Here is a 20,224-nt window from a genome sequence, read left to right as displayed (position 1 = left end):
CATGCAACACTAGGAAACAGGAAAAGAGTATCATAGAGACGTAGAGGCCGCAGGTGCAGTGCTAAAGCGGCACTTTTTTGGTGGGCGGGCCTGAGGAGACGTTTACGCGTAGAGTCCAGCGCACTTTTATCCTCTAACGCCTCCGGAGGACGGTGACAGAAACCGAGGTCTACAATCGTCTTGTTGCCATGGCTTGACCGCGGCTACTCCCAATAGCCAACTCTCCATTCAAGTTAAGAAGAATTAGAGTTGAGAGTTATGATAAACTGACTTTAGTGACCCAATGGAAATTAGTATGGATATCCTATTAATAAAAAAGAAGGTAACTATTAAATATTGATTTAATATCAGTCTGAAGATCACATACAGCTAGCTGGACAATCTCATTAAAGGGGGCGGGAACATGGATAGGGAAAAGGTCAGATTAAGGGGAAGTAAGAAGGCTGAGTTTGGCAATAAGTATATTTTATACAAGGAAGCACATATCAGTAATTGAGAAAGGGATCCTTCTTATTCATCTTCATATCCCTTTAAGAATAATAGTACTTATGAACCAGGCCCTTTTCTAAGCACTTCACATATATTAATTTCATTCTGAAATATTCTATAGAGGTTCTAGGCCTTTTCAAGCTAGGTCATAAGGAGCTTTGCAGCTTCTGCTCATGCTTCAGGGAACACTCTGGTGGCCCTGAGCTGTCATGTAAGAAAGAAGTCTTACTACTCTGAGATTGCCAAGCTGGAGAGATCTTGTGGACATTCTGGCTGGCTCCAGCTGATTCCAGCATTCCAGTGTCATATGTGAATGAAGCTCTCCAGACCAACCCGTCTGCCTGCTGAATACCACCAAATGACCTTAGTCAATGCTGCATGAGACAGAGGAATCATCCAGCTGAGCCCTACTCCAATTTCTGACCCATAAAATTGTGAGCTATAATAAAATGGTTGTTATTTAACAAAATACAAACAAACAAACCATGAGATAGGTTCTCTCATTCTCATTTTACAGATGAGAAAACTGAAGCACAGAGAGGTTACTTTGCACCAGGAACTGTAAAAGGCATTGAAGATAGAATTATTAACAAAATAGATACACATTTCTGGCTTGGCAGAGCTCACAGACATCCTGGGGAGTTAGATAATCAAATAATCATTAAAGTGTGATGAAAGTTATAATGAGGGTTGTCAAGCTTGCTGTGGGAACTCCTAGTTAGGGCCCCTACCCAACTCTAAGGGGTTAAAAGAGGCCTTCTTGTACAAGAGACCTTTCAATTGAGATCTGAATAGTGAATAAGAGTTAGCCAGGTGAAGATGGGTGGGAGTGGAGAGAGGAAGTGTTTCAGGCAGAGGAAACAACATATGCAAAGAACCATAGGCCTCAATGAACTTTAGGAGTGTGAGGAACTAGCGTGTGGCTGGAGTATAGAGTTCGTGGTGGAGAGTGTGAGAAGGCTAGGATAAAGGGAAAAGACTGTAAAACATATCGTAAAATTTGGACTTTGAGGGCAATGAGAAGCCTTTGAAAGGTTGTTAAGTCAGGGGAGAGGCAGGGCATTTTTTGTGTTTTAGAAAGGTCACTCTGGCTTCTGTGCCGGGAATAGGCTGGAGGGGTGCAGAATTATATGCCAGGAGACTAGTTAGGAGGTTTATCATCCAGGCTAAAGAGGGTAGGAGTTCTAGGGATTAAAGGAAGTAGGTAGAGTAGATTTAGTAACCAATTAAATATGAGTGGTGAGGAAACAAGAGAAACGACATTTGGCTGCCAGGGTTCTGTCATGAGCAAGTGAGTACACCCTTTGTGTGCTCCAACAGATGAGACTATTTTCCCTATCACAGTGATTATCATACTGTATTTTAGTTATTATAAGAGGGCAGGAACCATATCATCATCTTAAATGACAATACCCAGCGCACAGTTCCTGCCTGGCACATGTGCTAATAAGACTCTATAACTATTACTGAATTTAAACTTAACTGAATAGTGGTACTGGAAGAGAAACAGGTTTTTAGGGAAGCTGACATGTTCAGTTTAAAACATACTGTGTTTGTGATACCAGTGAAATGCCCGCATGGAGTTTTTCAGTGGACAGTGGATTAGATTGGAGATCCAGATAAAGACCTGGACTGGAGATATGAGCAGCATAATGGAGGTCATGTGAGCTGGAGAGAGAGTAAAACCACCTAGAGTGTACAGAGTACAAAGAGCACAGGATCTCAGACAGACCTCTGGGGTTTAAGAATAAGCAAAGGAAAATCCTTTATACAACAGAGAAGGAACTGCTAGAAAAGTAAGGAGGACATCGCAGTGTTTGTAGAAGAGAAAAGTCAATTGTGTTAGCTGCTGCTGAGATGTCTAGCAACATAAGGACTGCAAAGTGTCTGTGCAAAGTTAAGGGTGACCCTAGTGAGGAGTGACCTTGGAAAGGCAGGGAGTCAGGGGAGAGGAAATGAAGAACCCTGTGTGTGGACAACTCTTCCAAGAAGTTTGATTTTAAAAAGGAAGAGAGAGATATGGTGGTAACTGGAGAGCACAGTCAAGGGAGGTTTGTCTAAAGATAAGGAAGACTTGGCTACATTTAAAAGCTAAAAGAAGGAGTCAATAAAGAGGGTAAAGTGCAGGAGCGATAGCTTCAGAGAAAGCAGGAAAGGATGGGATTTGAGCACTTAACAAACATCAGATGAATGAATAGATGAATGAAGTTGGTCACTATTTTGGAAGTCAGAGGAAGAGTTGACAGGTGGGATTCTCCACATTTTGAAAATGGAACATTCCTGAATGTGTTTCCATAGTGTAGTGGTTAGCACCTGTGCTTTACACACAGAAGGTCCTGGGTTTATGCCCCAATGGAGCCACAGTCCATGGTCTACGGCCATGCCACCCTGAACAAGCCCAATGTCTGATCTCAAAAGCTAAGCAGGGTCGGGCCTGGTTAGTACTTGGATGAGAGACCACCCAGGAAGACCAGGTGCTGTAGACAAAAATAATTAAAAAAAAAAAAAAAGGAGTATTCCTGATTAGAACTACGTATATCAAATTGTACCTGGTTTGAGGGGAAGATAACTTTATGAAAGAACTATTATTATCTCCACTTTTTGGTGGGCTTGGATATGACTATAATAAAATTCATGAATGTAATATTAAAAAAAAAAAGAGAGAGAGAGAGAGAGAAAGTGGAGGAAACCAAGAAAGAAGAACACTGAGGCAGACTCCCAGTACTGGCAACCTAGCCCTCAGACCACATGTCAGGGGAGGAAAGCTGGCTGTCTGATGTCATCAAGGGGGAGGGACACTCTCTACCCTACCTCTCCAAAGCCAAACAGAAAGCCTCACATTGTGCAGTGGTGAAACTGAGAGAAGGGGAAAAAAGAAGCGATCAGGTAAGGAGGAAGAACAGGTGTGGGTTTTAAAGCTCTGGCAATGGACAAGGGAGGTCGGTTCCTACCTTCAAGGGAGAAGCTGACATCAGTCTCCCATCCACCCCACCTGCTATTATAGCGTCCTGTACTCCTTGTCTATAGTCTCTGCTTCAACTATCATTAATAAATATATTGCGTCATTAGTTAAGACCTGTCCTTAAGCTCCAAGAGGGCAAGAGCAATGTCTCTTTCCCCTCTCTTATCTCCAGTGCTTAACACTGTTCCTTTCACACAGGAGGTACGCAGCTAAGATATGAAAGAATGAACCCACGCTCTAAAGCAGGGGTCTCCAATCCATGGCCTGGTACCAGTCCATGGCCTGTTAGGAACCGGGCTGCACAGCAGGAGGTGATTGGTAGGCCAGAGAGTAGGCTTCATCTGTATTTGCAGCCGCTCCCCAGCGCTTGCATCACTGCCTCAGCTCCACCTCAGATCATCAGGCATTAGATTCTCATAGGAGCACTGGTCCCTTGTACCAAAAAGGTTAGGGACTGCTGCTCTAAAGTACTGCCTGCCTAATAGGCTTAAGTACAGAGGATTGTATCAAGGCTTCCCACCTCCCCAAAACATGTCCTCTGTGTTTCTCCTATCCATTTTCTCACTCTCTCTTACTTGGTCTTATTATTTCTCTGGCTCTCTGTTTCTCTGCCTCTGTACCTCTCTGACTCTACACAGGAAGCATGCAGCTTTAGGTCTAAGGTGATTGGTAATGGAAACATTGGTGTCTGTGTAAATGTAATAAAGGGTCACAAACTTTTTTTTATTTTTGTCATTAACTTATTTCTCTTTGCTTGTGTTCTGTCTTAGACCTGATTCTTTCTCTTCATCTTTCTATGTCTAGCTCAAGAGTCCCACCACCACCTAGCAACAGCTCCTCCTGCCCTTGGATCTTCTGATGGGCCCCAGAAGGTACTTGGAGGAAAATCAAGCTAAGACTTATCCTCTGATTTCCTGCCTTGCTGGCCTCACAGCCCTGCTGACCACATCCTCTGTCACCTTACTTATATACTTCCTCACCAGTCACATCACCCAGGAGTTTTCAGCCCCCAAAACCTGTCACTGACCCCCATCCAGGCCCTCTGCTTTACCCTCTCCTCTCACCCCAGAGTTCTTGTCCTTCTCTTCCCCGAATGCTGCTCTTAGCTCCATGTCTCTCTGCATGGAAGTAAGCAGTCCCGTCCCTTTCTGGATATCCAACACCCCTTTTTCCCACAGGTGACAATACTGAACACTATGTTTTCAGGCCAGTGGTGGCCAATTACTTGGGGGAGCCTAGGGCTGAGGCCTCGAAACGCTTCTCAGGGGTCCCAGCTCTGTGCCCTCTATGCCTTCACTTATACTGCGGCAGATGGCCGGCAGGTGTCTCTGGCTGAAGGAGACAGATTCTTACTGCTTCGAAAGACCAACTCAGACTGGTGGTTGGCAAGGCACCTGGGAGCACCCTCCACCTCTCGACCCATCTTTGTCCCAGCTGCCTACATGACAGAGGAATCTATTCCTCCCCAGACCCCAACCACCATCACTCCAAGACAATCCCTCTGGAGTCCTGGTAAGTAAGCCCTCCCCCATAACCTATCTACCTCCCTGGTTATGGGAATTATTGGAAGGCTTCTCCTCCCCCAAGCTTCTGCTGATCTCTCTTATATTCCTGTGATCAGCCTTCTGCTCATCCTCACCGTGGTGTCCCCATTGCCTCTACTCCCAGTGTCAAGCCTTTGCAGTCTCATTTTATTTTTCACACAGCCTTCCCCTGTTCTTGTCTTCTCTGTGAGCCCCCAGGATGAGGAACCCAGCTGAGATCACGCCTCTGATTACCTGCCCCCTTCTTTCTCCATTTTTCTGTTTCCAGGGCCAAAGTTGTTTCCTGGCTCATTGGAGGAGCTGCACCTGTCTCAAGCAACCCCAGGCAGGGCCCAGGCAACATCTACGCAGCCTCCTCCTCTTCCCCCTAAAATGTGTAGGAGTGTCAGTGTTACCAGTTTGAGGCCCACCCTCCTGGAGCCCTTCCAGGAAGGACCAAGTGGAAGATCTCTCTCCCAGGAAGACTTGCTGACAGAGGCCAATGCCAACATGGTGAGTCACAGCTCTCTTAAGCATCAGCAGTCAACAGATTTTTACTGCTGGATCCTGTCCTAGGCACAATGGCAAATAGGAAAGACAGACTGTCTGCTCTCAAGGGATTCCCATGGGGTGACAACATAAGTAAACAAGTAAGATAACTCTTGATACTGAGAAGTGTTAACAAGAAGGTAAATATGGTGGAGAGTGACTAAGATGGTCTGGGAAGGCATCTCTGGGATGACATTTAGTTGAATCTGAGTAAAGAGAAGGCAGAGAAAGTCATGAAGCAAACTAGATGATGAGAAGGAATTCTAGATGAGGGACAGCAAGTACCAAAGATCCTGTGGGTATGTGGAACATGGCAGATGATGATACAGGACTTAAAGAAGGCCAACCTTGGGTACGCTTTTCTCTCTTGTCCTCCTGACTCCTGGTCCAAGGCAGAGGTAGGGTAGTCCTGTGTCCTGTCTTGCCAGCTCAAGTCACCAGCAAGTCCCCTCTAGAGATGTAATTCCCTTGCTTTTCCCTAAGACTCAGCCCCTCCCCTCTCTTACTTTCTAGTGGATGAAAAATGGCCCCTCCTCACTCATACCCCCTCCTCTCTGTCTCCTTTTACTCTGGAGGATATGAGGGTGGGGCGCTCCCCTCAACTACCACTCTCCCCCCCCACAAAAAGCCTGTTCCCCTTTCCTGTGGCCCTGGGGTGGGGGTGGGGTGGGGGAGGAGGGAAGTTGGCAACAGGAAGTGAGGAGAAGAGCAAAGAAGATTGTAAGGGAGTTGAAAAAAAAACTCAGCTGGGGACGAGGTTTCTCCTCCAGTACCTGGGTCACCCCAGCCGGGATCTGGTGGTGAGAACATTGGTGGGGGAGAAGAGGAGGTGTTTAGGTGGAGAAAAGATTGGGGAGGAGCACAGGAAGAATAACTACTTCTTTCTTCCCCCTTTCCTGGCAGGCAGGACCCCAGCCCCTCATGTCAGAGGCCCCTGTGTACTGTAACTTGGTGGATCTTCGCCGCTGTCCTCGGTCCCCACCCCCAAGCCCTGCATGCCCCCCGCTGCAGAGGCTGGACGCCTGGGAACAGCACCTGGACCACAACTCCGGACGCTGCTTCTACGTAAATTCGCTGACTGGCTGCAAGTCCTGGAAGCCTCCACGCCGCACTCGCACCAGAGAGACGGTGAGATCTTCTCTCCTGCTCATTCCTTCGGCCCCTCAATCTCTTCCTTTCCCCCACTGTACCCCAAAGCAGTGTGTTTTCTTTCTGGGGCTCTCCGAAGAATAAGAAAAATTTTTAAAAGGGTACTGAGGTCTGGTTGAAGTGACATCGGGATGTAACTTTACTTCTCCCCACCCCCCGCCAGAACCTTGGCTCCATGGAGGGGACACAGACCCTGAATAGGGACAACAGTGTCCTTCAACCTCAGGCAAAGGGCTCAGAATCTGACACAGGGACCCCAGAACTGCTCAACCCCCAGGTGAGATCCCCTCCTCCTCTGGATCGCATGCAAGAAAAACCATCTTTTCACCGTTTTCTCTTTTATGCAAGCCATTCTTTATTACCTCCCTCCTCCCCTTCCGCCTCCCATCACCCACATCCGCACCCCTCTTCCCCCACAGCCAGGGAGTCCCAAGTTAGAGTTTCCTCCACCTGTTTCTTCAATCCCCTCCCCCAGGGTTCACCCTGCCTCCGCCAACGCACCTCCCAGCTGGAACCCTCAGACCAGCCTTCAGCCTGGCAGCCTCCTCGGCCACTGCCGCAGGTTCTGGACGACCCCCATGTAAGTATCCCATTTTAGTGTGAATGTCAAGATTCTCCCTGCCCCGCCCTCACCCCAACTCCTGCTCCTCCAGAAACATCTTCCTCTTTCTGGGTATCCTACTTACCCAGGCTCTCCTGCAACTTGAAAGGCCCTCGCTCCTAGGAGACCCCATAGAGAAAGCTGGGGTAGCTGTGAGGAGCACTGGGTGACATTGATACGCTTCCCTCCACTTACCAGGAGGTGGAAAAGTCGGGCCCACTCAACGTGACCAAAATCGCCCAGGGGGGCCGCAAGCTCAGGTGAGGAGAGCTAGGAATAAAGAGGGGGCCTGAGCTGTCAGACTGAATCCATAGGGGTCGAGCAGAGTGTTGGAAAAGCTCCCTCTGCATGCTATTCTAAATGACCTTTGCACTAGTACCACTGACCCCTCCGCCCCCGCAGGAAGAACTGGGGCCCGTCTTGGGTGGTGTTAGCCGGTAACAGCCTGGTGTTCTACCGAGAGCCACCGCCTACCGCACCCTCTTCAGCTTGGGTGAGTGTGAGGGGGGGAAGGGCGGGTGCAGGAGGGGTTCAGGGACAATTCTACCTGCCTCAGGCCAACTGTGGCGGTGGAGGTGGGGAGGGCGGTATGGAGGAAGGTAAGGAGTTAGAAAAGAGCACAGCCTCCCTTGTTCTTGCGGTTCATCAGGCGAGAGGGAAGCAGTGGGCGAAACCGAGCCGTAGCCTCAGTTTCTCCCCTGATTGCCAGGGACCAGCGGGTAGCCGACCCGAAAGCAGCGTGGACCTACGCGGGGCGGCCCTGGCCCACGGCCGCCACCTGTCCAGCCGCCGCAACGTCCTGCACGTGAGTGCCCTCCCAAGCATCCCCAAAGCCTTACCCGACCCGAGTGTGCATCCCCAGTTTTCCGCACCGGTCTCTCTCTCTGCCTCCCTGCTCTTCATGCTGACCCCAGCCTTTTCCCTGCCGGCCACCCAGATTCGAACGGTCCCTGGCCATGAGTTCCTGCTGCAGTCAGACCACGAGACCGAGCTGCGAGCCTGGCACCACGCTCTGCGGGCAGTCATCGAGCGCTTGGTGAGATGGGTGGGAGGGGGCGGGACAGAGCCGGGACCCGCTCGGGCCGGGGAAGGGCCGAGGGAATGAGAAAGGAACAATAGGATTCGCGGGTGGCGGCGGGCAGGGTGAGCTGAGTGTAGAGCCCTGGCATGGGGCTGGGACATGGGTTCCTCTAGCGGGTTAGGGTCTCCTTACGACGAGCTGAGGGTGCAGATTTCCCTCCTCTTCCAATCTCCGACCCCGCCCGCCACCCCCATCCGGGTCTAGGATCGGGAGAACCCCTTGGAGCTGCGTCTGTCATGTTCCGGACCAGCGGAGCTGGGAGACCTGAGCGCCGGGGAGGACGAAGAAGAGGAGTCAGAGCCCTTGTCCAAGCCACTGCTACGTTTCGGTGCCCGCAGGAGCTCCGGTAAGGGGCGGGCCTGGGGGACGGGATCTGGGGGCGAGTCTCCAGGTGGCTGCGCTCACGCTCTGATTCCACCTGCCTCCTACAGGTCGTTGTCCGGAAGGAACCGAGCAGAACCGCGTTCGGAATAAACTAAAGCGGCTTATCGCAAAGAGACCGCCCTTGCAAAGCTTGCAGGAGCGGGGTCTTCTCCGAGGTGAGGTGGACTGGGCCCGCCGGCACCTTCCTCCTTCGTGCCTGCTGTGATGTTTTTACGTTCCTGATCTGGGCATCAGCTCATTTCATAGTTAAAAAAACTTCAGCAAGGCACAGAGTAGAGCTTCCCAAAACTAGGTCAGAGGTCTTCTGAGACCACTAAACCAAACTTCTGCAGACAACTAAAACACTTTTCCCACTACTGCTGATTGTTAGGGGAGGGGATTACTTCCTGTCTCAAGCCTTGGAACAGGCAGCCAGGAGGGCCAGCCCAACTTTGGGGTGAATACCTACGCTGAGCAAAGCTCCCATGGGTGATGCTGACACAGGCTCCACCTCTGTGCCTCCCCAGACCAGGTGTTCGGCTGCCAGTTGGAATCACTGTGCCAGAGGGAAGGGGACACTGTGCCCAGCTTTGTGCGGCTCTGCGTTGCTGCTGTGGATAAGAGAGGTCATTTTCCCAGAGACCCCAGAATCTCCCCTTCCAACAGGCCAAGGCCTAGAATTCCCCACTTCTCTTACCCTAGTCTTCCCTCTCCACCCTTGGATCCCTCACCAGACCTCACCACATACATTAGAGAAGGAATCCTTATGTGCTCCTTGCCTCATCTCCTAGGTCTAGATGTGGATGGCATTTACCGGGTGAGTGGGAACTTGGCAGTGGTCCAGAAACTTCGATTCCTCGTGGACAGAGGTGAGACCTGTGAGCAAGTGGTGGTACTAAGAACTCATGCCTCAGAATTGTTGGCAATTCTGCGTGAGGGAGCTGGCAGAACAGGGAGGTCTTCTGGCAAGAACTACATGTCTTAGCTCTTGATCTCTTCTGATATGTGTTACAGAGCGGGCGGTCACCTCCGATGGGAGGTATGTCTTCCCAGAACAACCAGGACAAGGTACTTACTTGGAGGGCCCCTTAGACCCTTAAAGTTTTCCTCATCCCCCATGCTTCCTGCGGATTCCTCCATGTCCTGCTCCTGGGAAGGTTGTCCCCATCCCCATCTCGGCTGTTTTGCCCCACTGTGTACCCTCTAAACATTCCTGTGGTCTTTCTTAGCTGGATCGTCTCTCAAACACCTGATCTCTCAGTCCCTCTGGCCCTTCACGAGCCCTGAACCCCTCTGTATCTCTTTCTCCTTCCAGAAGGCCGGTTAGATTTGGACAGTGCTGAGTGGGATGACATTCATGTAGTCACTGGAGCCCTGAAGCTTTTTCTCAGGGAGCTACCCCAGCCTCTGGTCCCCTCACTGCTGCTGCCTGATTTTCGTGCTGCCCTTGGTAAGGGGTGGGAGCTTTGGGCAATACTCTTGATATTGGGGAGGCATGAGTGATAAAGAATAGAGTAAAGGTTCCCTTACATGCTCCTGTCTCCTCTTGGGCACAGAGATGGAAAATAACTTTCAACACATGTACCAACTCTAGTTGTGAATGTTTAGAGGGCAGAATTGAAAAAGAATTCTAAGGCTGCAGTTGGGCTCAGCAAAAGAAAGCTATCATGGATAAATTATGTCTTTCATGGGCCTGGGAAAGAATAATAAGTTACCCACCCTGCCCTAACCTCTCCCCCTTGCCCTTCCCATTACTGTTTCTCTCTAGCACTCTCCGAATCAGAGCAGCGCCTGTCTCAAATACGAGAATTAATAGTCTCAATGCCAAAGCCCAACCATGACACTCTGCGGTACCTCCTGGAGCATTTGTGCAGGTTGGGAAGACTGAATATCTTTGTTCATGTGGGCAGAGGGTGGGATGGGGTATGCAGCAGGGACTCTGTTCAGATAGAGTGAACGTAGGGAAACACCTAAATTTAGAGGAGATTGAGGAGACAGGCAACTTCTGTGCAGGGGACGTGTTATGAGGGTCAAAGACTTTTGATAGGTCAACATCAAATGGGGAAATGGGAACCAAGACAAGCCCAGGGGTGCTGTGTGAGAAATAAGAGAAATCTAACCTCTCCGTTGCTTCTGCCTCTTGTCTCCCATTGGGACAGCAATGATGGCTTAGTTGGCTGAGCTAGGCCTGGGTAGTGACTTCTGCGAGAAGATAGACATTTGAATTAAAGCCTCCCAAATTGTGAGCAGAGAGGACTCTAGGGGCATTCTCTGAAGCTGGGAAAGAGGTGGTTGTATCTTAGATTGTATCTTCAAGTTGTATCCTGAAGGTTTCTCCACTGGCCCCATCTCCATCCCCCTTGAGGCTCTCTCCTTGGTTTCCCTTGGCCACCTTGTGGAAGGATCCCAGAGTGAACTCTTCCCCCTAGAAAGAGGCTCAAACCTTTGAAGAATTATATTTGAAGTGGCAAAGCTGCTGCCTTAAAACCTCTTCTCTTGGCCTTTGTCTACAGGGTGATAACACACTCAGATAAAAACCGCATGACCCCCCACAACCTGGGAATTGTGTTTGGACCAACCCTGTTTCGGCCTGAGCAGGAGACATCTGATCCGGCGGCCCATGCTCTCTACCCTGGGCAGCTAGTCCAGTTGATGCTCACCGACTTCACTAGCCTCTTCCCCTGACTGGGCCAAGGAAGAAGAGAAAATGCATTTCCAGTGGTCTCTGTTGGGTACCCTTTGGTGGTATGGTGTTAGAAGGCTGTTCTGAGGACATCCGTGTCTCCCAGATGACTGTCTCCATCTTTGTGAGTGTGACCTGAGGGGCTGGGACACAGTGAGGGAGCTTCTCTAAAGAGGAAGATGGGAGGATTAACCACTGCTTCTCTTGTTCTATTGTCACTCCTCCCCAAGATAACAGCACATAAAGTAGGGCTTTCTGAAGCAGTTCCTTTATTATCAGGAAACCGTGTCATTAACAAAATTTCCCCCCAAACATATACAGATTGTATACAGCCCCCAGCTTCTACCTCTTACCCCTGGGGCATCCCAGGGGGCTATGGCTCCTCCTCCCGACTTCTCCAGATGGTCACCCCTTAGGAAATGTGGATCTGTGATGGGTGGGATTCCCTACTTTAGGCACTAGAGTTGAGGAATTGTGTCTCCCCAGGTAGGGATCCCAATAAGACACTCATGTTGCCCACAGCCATGTTGGGGGGTCCAGAGGGAGGTGGGGTGTGTTCAGAGCTGTCCCCCTGATCATGGGAAGCGGGTGGACTCAGCCCCTGGGCCTCATCCAGAATAGCCACAAAGTCCAGCTGAGTGTTGTCAAGATCAAGAGAGTCCAAGGGGTTACATACCTGTCCTTCAGGAGGAGGGTACAAGGTAGGACCCCCTCCCAACCTGCCCACCTCAGGGTGGCCACAGCTGGGATTGGTGCCCCCTGCCTTGAGGGGCCCATAGCAAGTGGGCAGTGGAGGCAGAAGTCGGGGTGGTGCTGCTGCCCTATGGGAAGACTTGGTTGTCCCCACTGCAAAATTTTCATGGCATGGTGAAGGACTGGGATAGGAGCCTGACTTATGATTGGACAAGTTAGGTGCAAAGCCAGATCCATATGTGGCCACTGGGGCCTTGGCAGAGCTTGGGTTAACCTGGGAGCCTCCCAGAAACTTGGGACTCTGGTAGAATGGTTCCTGGACTGGGGGATCTCCCCTGCCCCCACCCTCCCACAGAAGCTCCTGTTGAGACTGAACATAATTACACACAAGCTGAGCCTTGAGCTGTCCTGTGGAATGAGTAGGAGAATCAAAATCCAGGCCAGGCCTGGATTCTGCAGGAAGATAATCAGGGGTTGGCTGGGTATAGGGGCCTGACTGAGGATACTGGGGAGGGGAAGGCTGGGGGTAGTGAGAGAACAGAGTCTGTGGACGTGGAGGCCCCTCATTGGGGTGAGCATTAAGGCAGGGTGCCAGTCCTGTGGAGTCGGAACCCATTGGACACCCCTGTTCCGGCTTGACCTGTACGTGTCCATAATGTTCTAGACGAGGACACTGGCTGTAGGTTCCAGATGGAGACTTAGAGCCTGGGTATAGGCCAGAGTGGGAAGGGAACTCACCCCATGTTTCTGGAGTGGGATCAGGATAGACCTGCTGAGGACAAGGGTTGTGGCTATAGTTGGTGGGTGGACCAGGTCCAAGAGGTAGGGAGCCTGGACCCCTAGCTCCATAAGGCTCAGCTGCTGCCCTTTCAGGTCCCCCATAACCCAGAGTATCAGCAGGTGGGAAGTCCATATAGGGGTTCAGACCACTGCCCATCATGGAGGTCCCAACCTCTGGCTCCTCCCGTAGCCCTCTGGTATCCATGGCGACATTCTCAGTGATACTAGGGGGCTGTGGTGAGTAGACAGAGGTTGGGAGTGGGGGATCAAAGTTCCGTCCTCCTCCTGCCACGGTGGGGGAGGTGTGGACACAACCCAAGCTCTTGAACCGCTGGACTCTGGCTGGGGCTGGGCGGTCAGCAGCCCGGGCTGGGTCACTGGCCCTCCGGGTGACCCCTACATTGGGGTTGTATCCTGGATACTCAGCTCGGCTTCTCCAAGAAGGTCCAGGAAGACCCCCCATCCGATCCAGGCTGGGTGCTGCAGTGGGTGGGGTACCACCTCCTCTGGCTGAAGCATATCTTGCCCGGAGCAGGTAGTGCTGGGCAGGTGTGAGGCCAGGCAGAGAGGATGCCCCATTCTCTGGTGGAGAACCAGGAGGGAAAGGGGAGGCCAGAGAGGAGCGGCGACTGACAGTATAGGCTGAGCTGACGCTGCTGGAGCTGCTGCTGCGGCGATCAAGAGTAACTGGAGGGCCCAGACGACGGGACACAGGGGTGCCTGCGAGTGACAGGAAGAAAAGACAGGGTGGTCAGGGAGCCCCCCGAATCTCACTCTGCCTCCCCAATGGGACAGCCTTGTCCTGGAATCCCAGAGAAAGGCTCCTTAACTCTAATCACTCAGTCTCCTCTTTCTTTCATGCCCTTTTAGCTTCTGTGTCACCAAGGGATTCAGGACTGCTGTGAATGAACAGTTGTACAGGTTGTACACTGCACAATCCTAAGGGACAGCATTCACCTCACAGACTCTGTATATCACAACAATTTTCTGTTGGAAGGAAGGAAAGTGTCTTAAGGAGGGGGACCTTTTTCTAGTGTACGAAGGTGCTATATTGCAGCAATGAAGAGTAAAGTCCTCCCTCCAACCTCAGGGAAGGTCCAGATCTCAGCCAACAACCACCCCCCACACCCAGGTCTCACCAGTGTGGGTCAGGCTGGGCAGTTTGAGGCCCCGGGGCCCTATTGGCCGGAGTTGATGTAGTTGGTCCAGCCTGAGGTTCTCAAGGCGGCGAAGAGTGGACAGACCAGTGCCAGCAATGCAAGGTCCCTCGTCCAAGCTGGATAGGTCCTCAGTGCTGCCCCCTGTATTTCCAGTCATTTCCACACCGCTGTCTGTATTAGCTGCGCTGCCTGCTGGGGAGTGGTCACTGCTGCAAGATGACTGGGCCCCAGGGCTTGGCTGTGGCTTCTGTGGGGAAAATGAGGGCAGAGGGCAGCACCCTTCCCCCTTTCCCACAGCTCCTTGAACTTAGGGACCCAGTGACTGCTGGAGTTGAGGGCAGGCTTACAGGTGTAGTGAGGGTTGAGCAGGTGAGGGACGGGGCAAAGTAGAGGAGAGATGTTGAGAAAAGCCTAGGCTGGAGCACAGATGGCCTGGGCTTGAATTTGTCCTCTTAGTCCTATGACCTTGGGCAATTTCTCTATGCTTGAGTTTCCTCATCAGAAAATGGGGAAAGTAAGTTTCTTTCTCATGAAGTTCTTGTGAGGAATACATGAAATTATACATGTAAAAGACTTAACACAATACAATAAGCCTTTTATAAGAATTTGCTGAACTCATTAAATAATTACACTAAAATCCTTAGACACTAAAATCATTAGATTTGGGGTAGCCTAAGGAGCAACACTAGGACGACTGGAGGACTGGCCACAGAAGAGTGGTAGGAGGGGATGGACAAGTTGAGAAGGGACTAGAAAGATGTCAGCAGGGCAGTCGATATGGCAGCAGAGGTTTGCCTGGGCAGTCTCACCATGGCCCCCTCTGGTACAGTCAGTCTGCTCTCCTCCCTGACGGGGCCTCCATCCCGCTCTCTCTTGGGCTCCACAGTGGAAAGAGATGGTGCCCGGGGCAGAGGGCCGTCCCCTCGGTGCCGCTTGGTCACGTGGGCGTCAGGACCATGCACTGTCTTGACATGTTTCCGGAGCGAGCTGGGATCGGTGTAGCGTTTGGTGCAGCCAGGGAGCTTACACACATAAGGCTTCTGTTGAGTGGCGAGTGAAGACAGTAGGTGAAGAGGTGAAAGAAAAAGAATGCAGAAGGAATGGGGGAAAAGTGGCATCAAGTGAGGATGAGGAGAGTAAGGGGGGAACTCACAGCACCCAAGGAAGTAAGTATAGTGGGGGCCTTGGAGTAAAAAATGAGAGGATCAAGGGGAAGATTAGGAAAACTGACAGCCCAGGCCTGGGAAAGATGAGGGGGTGAACCCAGGTCAATGAGGCCTCATAAATTTAGGAGTTGAAGGAGCCAGGGGTCTCCTCTTGTTAGGATGGGTCTATCTTAGGTTAGCTCTTTGTCTGGTTAGAGGCAGGAGGTAGGGTGGTAAGTAGAAATTCTTAGTTTCAGAAAGGCCTTCTCCGGGTAAATTGTGTTGGTGGGGGCGACTCACCTCTGTGGAGTGGGTGTTGGGCTAAGGGATTTCTTATGGGGTAATCTCCCCAGTAGGTGGCTTCTCAAGTGGGGAGGATTTTTTAGGTGGGGCATTCACCTCATTGGAGTGGGTCCGATTCTGGTGCTTGGCTCGGTCACTGGCATTGCTGAAGGCTTTACTGCAGCCCTCGTGCTCACACATGTATGGCTTCTCACCAGTGTGCGACCGTAGGTGCGTCTTCAGATTTTCGAGGCGTGAGTATGACTTCCGGCATCCCTCAAACTGAGGGATATGGGGGTGAATGGATAGCTCTCAGACGGGACATGGAATTAGAGGAAACCCAAATCTCAAAATAACTCAAGATGGGAGAGCACTGGGGCTTCAGGACAATTCCCATAATTAGGGGACAAGGACAGGCAAAAGCTGGAGAAACAAGTAACTGGAGGCACTCTGCCTGCAGGGACATCGAGCTGAATCCATATGGAGCCCCTGGTCAAGCCTGGGGCGGGTCTCCCTGATCTTAGACTATCTTAGAAAAGGGGTTGTCTTCTGTCTTCTGCAGGGCTTGCTTCTCCATTAGGCAGAGTAGTAGGTACCATGCCTAGGGTTCACAGTACTTTCAGGGGCCCACAAAAAAAAAATGTCAATTTCTTTTAAAAGCAAGGGGAAAATTAGCTTTTACATCCAAGAAAGTATTCTAATATATAATACCAATACATTCATCTTCATTCCAACACAGTCATAAATATAAATTTTTATTATTCGTTTATAGAAGAAGGGGCCTACAAAAGCATAAGTGCCAAGGGCCCAAGAAAGTCATAATGGGGTCCTCCTATCCTTCGTGGGGAGCGCCTCTTTAGGGAGGGATCCTGAGCCTGGGAAGTGGGTACCTCACCGTGCACTTGTGTGGCTTCTCGCCTGTGTGTCTGCGCATGTGGACCACCAGCATGTACTGGGCTTTGAAGGGCCTCAGCTCCCTGGAGCAGCCCCCCCAATGGCACACGAACTCCTTCCGCTCCCCATGAATGTGCTCGCTGTTGATGTGCTGAGGGAGAAAATGCAGAAGCTCTCCGAGGTTCCCTTCTACCCCAAGACCCAAAATAGACCTTCCCCTTGCCCTCCCCACCCCACCACATTCCTCCAGGGCTCCACTTCATGGGAGAAGATGGGGCAGGAAGAACATCATCGCCCACATCTCAGTTCTTCCAAGTTTGTGAAACAAAGTTACAGCTCCTTAGATTATATCTGCCTAAAACGGTACTCGACCTCTGACCTCAGTATCTTCTGACTTCCCGCCCTCATCCTGATTCCACAGTGTCCCACCCAGAATGTCCTACAGGCTCCAGCCAGCATTCCTGTTACCCCCGGGGGCTCACGTGCACCAGCTGCTCCTGGGAGTCAAATTCCTGGCTGCAGCCATCCCAGCGGCAGTCAGTCTCATACACAGATTCAGGCTCTGGCTTCTCTTCTCTCTCTAGGTCTTCCCGCCCATCCAGCATCCCCAGCAGGACGTCCTAGGGCAAGAGAGGCAATCCTAGGGTCAGTTGGGTGACAGCTTTTGTTATACTCAGGTTCCAGAGAGAACCCCCACCCTTACCTGTGTGCCTGTGGAGTTGGGACTGGACATGTCACCTTCCAAAGGCTCCTCCGGGCACTTGCTAACCAGCATGTCCAGCTCAGACTTCAGCTTCCCCAAGGGAAGAGGTGAGGGTGATGAGGTTGAAGTGGGCAGAAGGAAGAGATTGCCCAGCCAGGTCTTCCTGCCCCCACCCAAGCAGCTGGAACCCCTGGGTTTGGGAGAGACTTCCTCCTTAGACTGCACTGATGAACGGGATGAGCAAAAGGTGGGCTCTCATTTGGAAGAGGCTTATTCAACCTGAAGAGTGAACCCCCAGCACCTGTACCCCTTTATTTTTCTGGTACTGAAAGCTTTTCTATTCCCTGTCCTTCCTTTACCTTCCCCTATAAAGTCTTCTCCCCTCCCCCATCAGCTGAAGGAAATTAGGTGGCAATATGAGGGCTCTCACCTGGCAAGTTGGGAGGGGTCCCCGGGACTGAGGATGTGGCATCATTCCCCCCTGGGTGGGGTCATGGGGACCGCAGGGCTGGACCCCAAAGGAAGACGAGGTCCCTTTTTGGTGAGTCATCTGGGGTGGGAATCCCAGAGATGGGCTGAGGTGGAGGAGGGAGGGAGAGCAGTTACTTAAGACCATCACCTCAGAAGATCTCAGGAGTTCTGGGTCTATGTGGAGGGTGTCTGGAAAACCGTACGGGAAATGGTCAAGGCAGTCCTGGGGAGGTACTGAGGAGGGCTCCAATGCCTTTGGAATATTAGGGATTAAAATAGGGTCAGGTGGTTTGGAGGGCTTGAGGCTTTTAATCAGGCTTGGTAGGGTCTTTAGGGGCCTTTTAGCCTGAGGCTATCTGCACCTCATGGTGCTGATGGAGAGGTGACCATAGGAGCCCCCTGGAGAAGCACAGCGTGAGTTGATGAACGCCACAAGGGAGCTGGGCGAGGTGCGGATAACTGTTTGCAGGTCCAGGTTGGCATCCGACAGAGGGGAGATGGAGAGCGCTCGCTTCTTCGTCAACTTGACTGCACTCCGAGGAGGAGGAAAGAGTGGGGCTGAGCAAGAAACAGGGGAGATAAATATGGTAAAAGGGCATGTCTCTCCATATACTCAATCTGTGAGTCCCGACTCTCAGCAGAAAAAATGACACTTGACTCTGCCTTGATCTATTTACCCCATCTGTGACCTGATCATGCTCTGACCCCCTCACTCCCATCTCCAAGCATTTCCTCTTCCAAGTTAGAACCCCTGCCTTCTCACTTTCTCCCTCAGGACAAGTCCCAGAGGGGCAGAAAGCGAAGAGATGTTGCCTGCGGCCTCACCCTCGGTGCAGCTGTTGGTCTCTCTGGCTGGCCCATAACTGTGGGGACCAGACATGAGGTTGGCCTGGTGGCAGAAGGGCAGACCAGACAGTCCTAGAAAAGAGAGACAGCTGGAATGGGGGATGAGAATGGAAGACACAGAAGGTTTCACCTTGAAACCCTGATAGGAGAAAGAAGAGACTGGATAAGAGATCTGCCAGTCCTCAAGGACTGGTATATACACTAACCTTCTGTCCCCATGCTGGGGGCCCCCTGACTGGGGAGGGGCCGGAGACAGCAGGGTTCACCATAGCTACTGACTGGCGGTGGGGTCATCGAGTTGAACATGGTGTCTCAGAGGAGAATGTGGGAACACTGCAGGAGGGCAAGGGAAATCTTCAAGTTATAAAGGTGGGAGGGAAATAGAGAAGGTCAGATAACTAACTCAGGCACGGAAACCTGGGCAGAGCTTCCCCTGTGCCCCCAGCCCCTCCGAGACATCTGCTGTGGGGAATGAAGTTGAAATGAGCATCACTCAGACAGGGCGAGGATAAGGAGACATTCCAAAGAGGCAGAGGTAGTCTTGGTGACCTTTGTGGGAACTGGGTGGGAGCTTTGTCTGCATGGTCTGTGTGTATGTGGGGGGAGAGTGTTGTGGACTAATTGTGCCTATATGAGCTTCAAGTGATTTTAATGCCATGGGTCTTCTATTTCTTCTTGCTCTGACCATGAGCCAGCTTTGAGGCGTGGGATGGGGCTCAGGCGAGCGTCTGCCTTTAAGCGCTGGGCTGGCTGTCCCGCCTGAGCCCCTTTTCCTTCCCTTCATTTGTTCCAGCCCAGGGACAGCCCGCCTACAGTCTCTCCAATGTCCACCAGAGGGAGCCCTCGCCACAGCCCAGAGAGGCTGGTAAGGCCAGAGGGAGCTCGGAAGATCTCAACCCTTTTCTCTTTACCGCAGAAAAATGAGTGTAGACGGGGATAAGGTTTCTGAAGGGAGCCTCCCGAGTCTGCTGGGTACAAAGGTTAGAAGCTGGTGTTATTCTGAGGTGGTTTGAATTTGGTCGCCCACCTAACTCTTTTGGTCTGTTGTGGGGGAAACAGTAAAGGGACTGTGAGGGAAGGCCTTGGGAAAATAAAAAAACAAAGTCATCCATTAGAGAAGCGTCGTGAGGGAGGAGAGGGTGCCGCTGTCCGCTTTTCTCCTCAAACTCCAGTTGGTACTCCGCCCCGGGTTTTCCGGTTTCCCGAGACTGAGGGTGGGGTGGGGCGGGGTAGGGTGGAGAACCACCGGGAGCGGGCCGGCCGGCGCGGTGGGTGATCCCGGGATGCTGGGATTTAGGGTGAGGGCGGGGTAAGATGGGGAGCGGAACCCGGGCCCCATGACCCATCCCGAACCCCTCAGCCTGGGCTGTACCTTTCCTAACCCTTCCTTTCCTAGCGAAGATCCGGATCCCGCATCCAAGACCTCCCAACTCGACCTTGGCACTACGAGGGGGGCACAGCTGGTTGGCAGCTGGATCGGGGGACACTTCTCCCGCCTCCTTCCTCTATGACTCACGCAGGGGAAGGAGGCGGGGGCTCTCAAACGATCCCCCAAACACTAAAGAGACTCCCCAAAACGTGCCTATTCAGTTATCCTTCCGCCCCACTGCCCAGCCGCAGGGGAGCCGCGTTGGAAAAGGGGCGATATCCCTCCTCGCCCACGCGTGCCACCACCCACCCACGACTCCTCACACTACTGAGAGGAAAATCTCTCCAACTTTTCCAGCATCAGTTAAGTTTTTCTGGGGTGTGGATGAGAGCGCAGGATGCGGCAAGGAGCTCTAGAGTTCCTCGGCTAGAACCCTAAATCATCTTCTGTGTCTTCCTATTTTCCTGAGTTCCCCTCGCAC

The 20,224-nt window shown here is 51.7% G+C and overlaps 2 protein-coding genes and 1 pseudogene across 14 annotated transcripts in view; 2 read left to right on the top strand and 1 right to left on the bottom strand.

Moving 5' to 3' along the window:
* The first annotated feature begins 82 nt into the window (after nucleotides 1-82).
* On the top strand, nucleotides 83-11,660 carry ARHGAP9 (Rho GTPase activating protein 9). Of its 9 annotated transcripts, none has more exons than XM_039865793.1 (19): nucleotides 83-322; nucleotides 4,256-4,323; nucleotides 4,763-4,963; nucleotides 5,264-5,487; nucleotides 6,427-6,651; nucleotides 6,836-6,949; nucleotides 7,148-7,252; nucleotides 7,472-7,533; nucleotides 7,676-7,766; nucleotides 7,923-8,078; nucleotides 8,211-8,309; nucleotides 8,559-8,700; nucleotides 8,786-8,893; nucleotides 9,245-9,343; nucleotides 9,509-9,586; nucleotides 9,732-9,785; nucleotides 10,033-10,167; nucleotides 10,486-10,591; nucleotides 11,231-11,660. In XM_039865793.1, exons 3-19 carry the CDS (start codon nucleotides 4,894-4,896, stop codon nucleotides 11,400-11,402), a joined length of 2,040 nt encoding a protein of 679 aa, XP_039721727.1. In that variant the 5' UTR covers nucleotides 83-322; nucleotides 4,256-4,323; nucleotides 4,763-4,893; the 3' UTR covers nucleotides 11,403-11,660. The 9 variants fall into 9 exon arrangements, with proteins under 9 accessions (XP_039721727.1, XP_039721723.1, XP_039721724.1 ...); XM_039865789.1 differs by having other exon boundaries at nucleotides 4,630-4,963; XM_039865790.1 differs by lacking the exon at nucleotides 83-322 and adding an exon at nucleotides 3,035-3,375 and having other exon boundaries at nucleotides 4,630-4,963; nucleotides 7,983-8,078.
* Nucleotides 2,860-2,975, top strand: LOC120605145 (uncharacterized; annotated as a pseudogene).
* Nucleotides 11,653-20,224, bottom strand: part of GLI1 (GLI family zinc finger 1) — a 10,585-nt gene continuing 2,013 nt past the window's right edge. For 2 of the 5 annotated variants that reach the window (XM_039865783.1, XM_039865781.1), the window contains exons 2-12: nucleotides 18,581-18,707; nucleotides 18,354-18,446; nucleotides 17,891-18,086; nucleotides 17,488-17,632; nucleotides 17,058-17,147; nucleotides 16,837-16,974; nucleotides 16,356-16,505; nucleotides 15,578-15,742; nucleotides 14,843-15,073; nucleotides 14,013-14,280; nucleotides 11,653-13,593 (exon numbers count right to left, since the gene is read on the bottom strand). In XM_039865783.1, the coding sequence (XP_039721717.1) occupies nucleotides 11,852-13,593; nucleotides 14,013-14,280; nucleotides 14,843-15,073; nucleotides 15,578-15,742; nucleotides 16,356-16,505; nucleotides 16,837-16,974; nucleotides 17,058-17,147; nucleotides 17,488-17,632; nucleotides 17,891-18,086; nucleotides 18,354-18,446; nucleotides 18,581-18,680 (3,318 nt within the window). In that variant the 5' untranslated portion in view covers nucleotides 18,681-18,707 and the 3' untranslated portion in view covers nucleotides 11,653-11,851. Of the gene's footprint in view, nucleotides 13,594-14,012; nucleotides 14,281-14,842; nucleotides 15,074-15,577; nucleotides 15,743-16,355; nucleotides 16,506-16,836; nucleotides 16,975-17,057; nucleotides 17,148-17,487; nucleotides 17,633-17,890; nucleotides 18,087-18,353; nucleotides 18,464-18,580; nucleotides 18,708-19,746; nucleotides 19,818-20,224 lie in introns of those variants that run through there. The other 3 variants (XM_039865784.1, XM_039865785.1, XM_039865786.1) reach the window with 3 other exon arrangements.

Source organism: Pteropus medius, unplaced genomic scaffold (assembly GCF_902729225.1).
Source record: "Pteropus medius unplaced genomic scaffold, Ma_sr-lr_union100, whole genome shotgun sequence".
In the NCBI taxonomy this organism is placed as follows: Eukaryota; Metazoa; Chordata; class Mammalia; order Chiroptera; family Pteropodidae; genus Pteropus; species Pteropus medius.
Note: the sequence above shows the minus strand (reverse complement) of the source record. Positions and strands in the feature narration are given on the sequence as shown.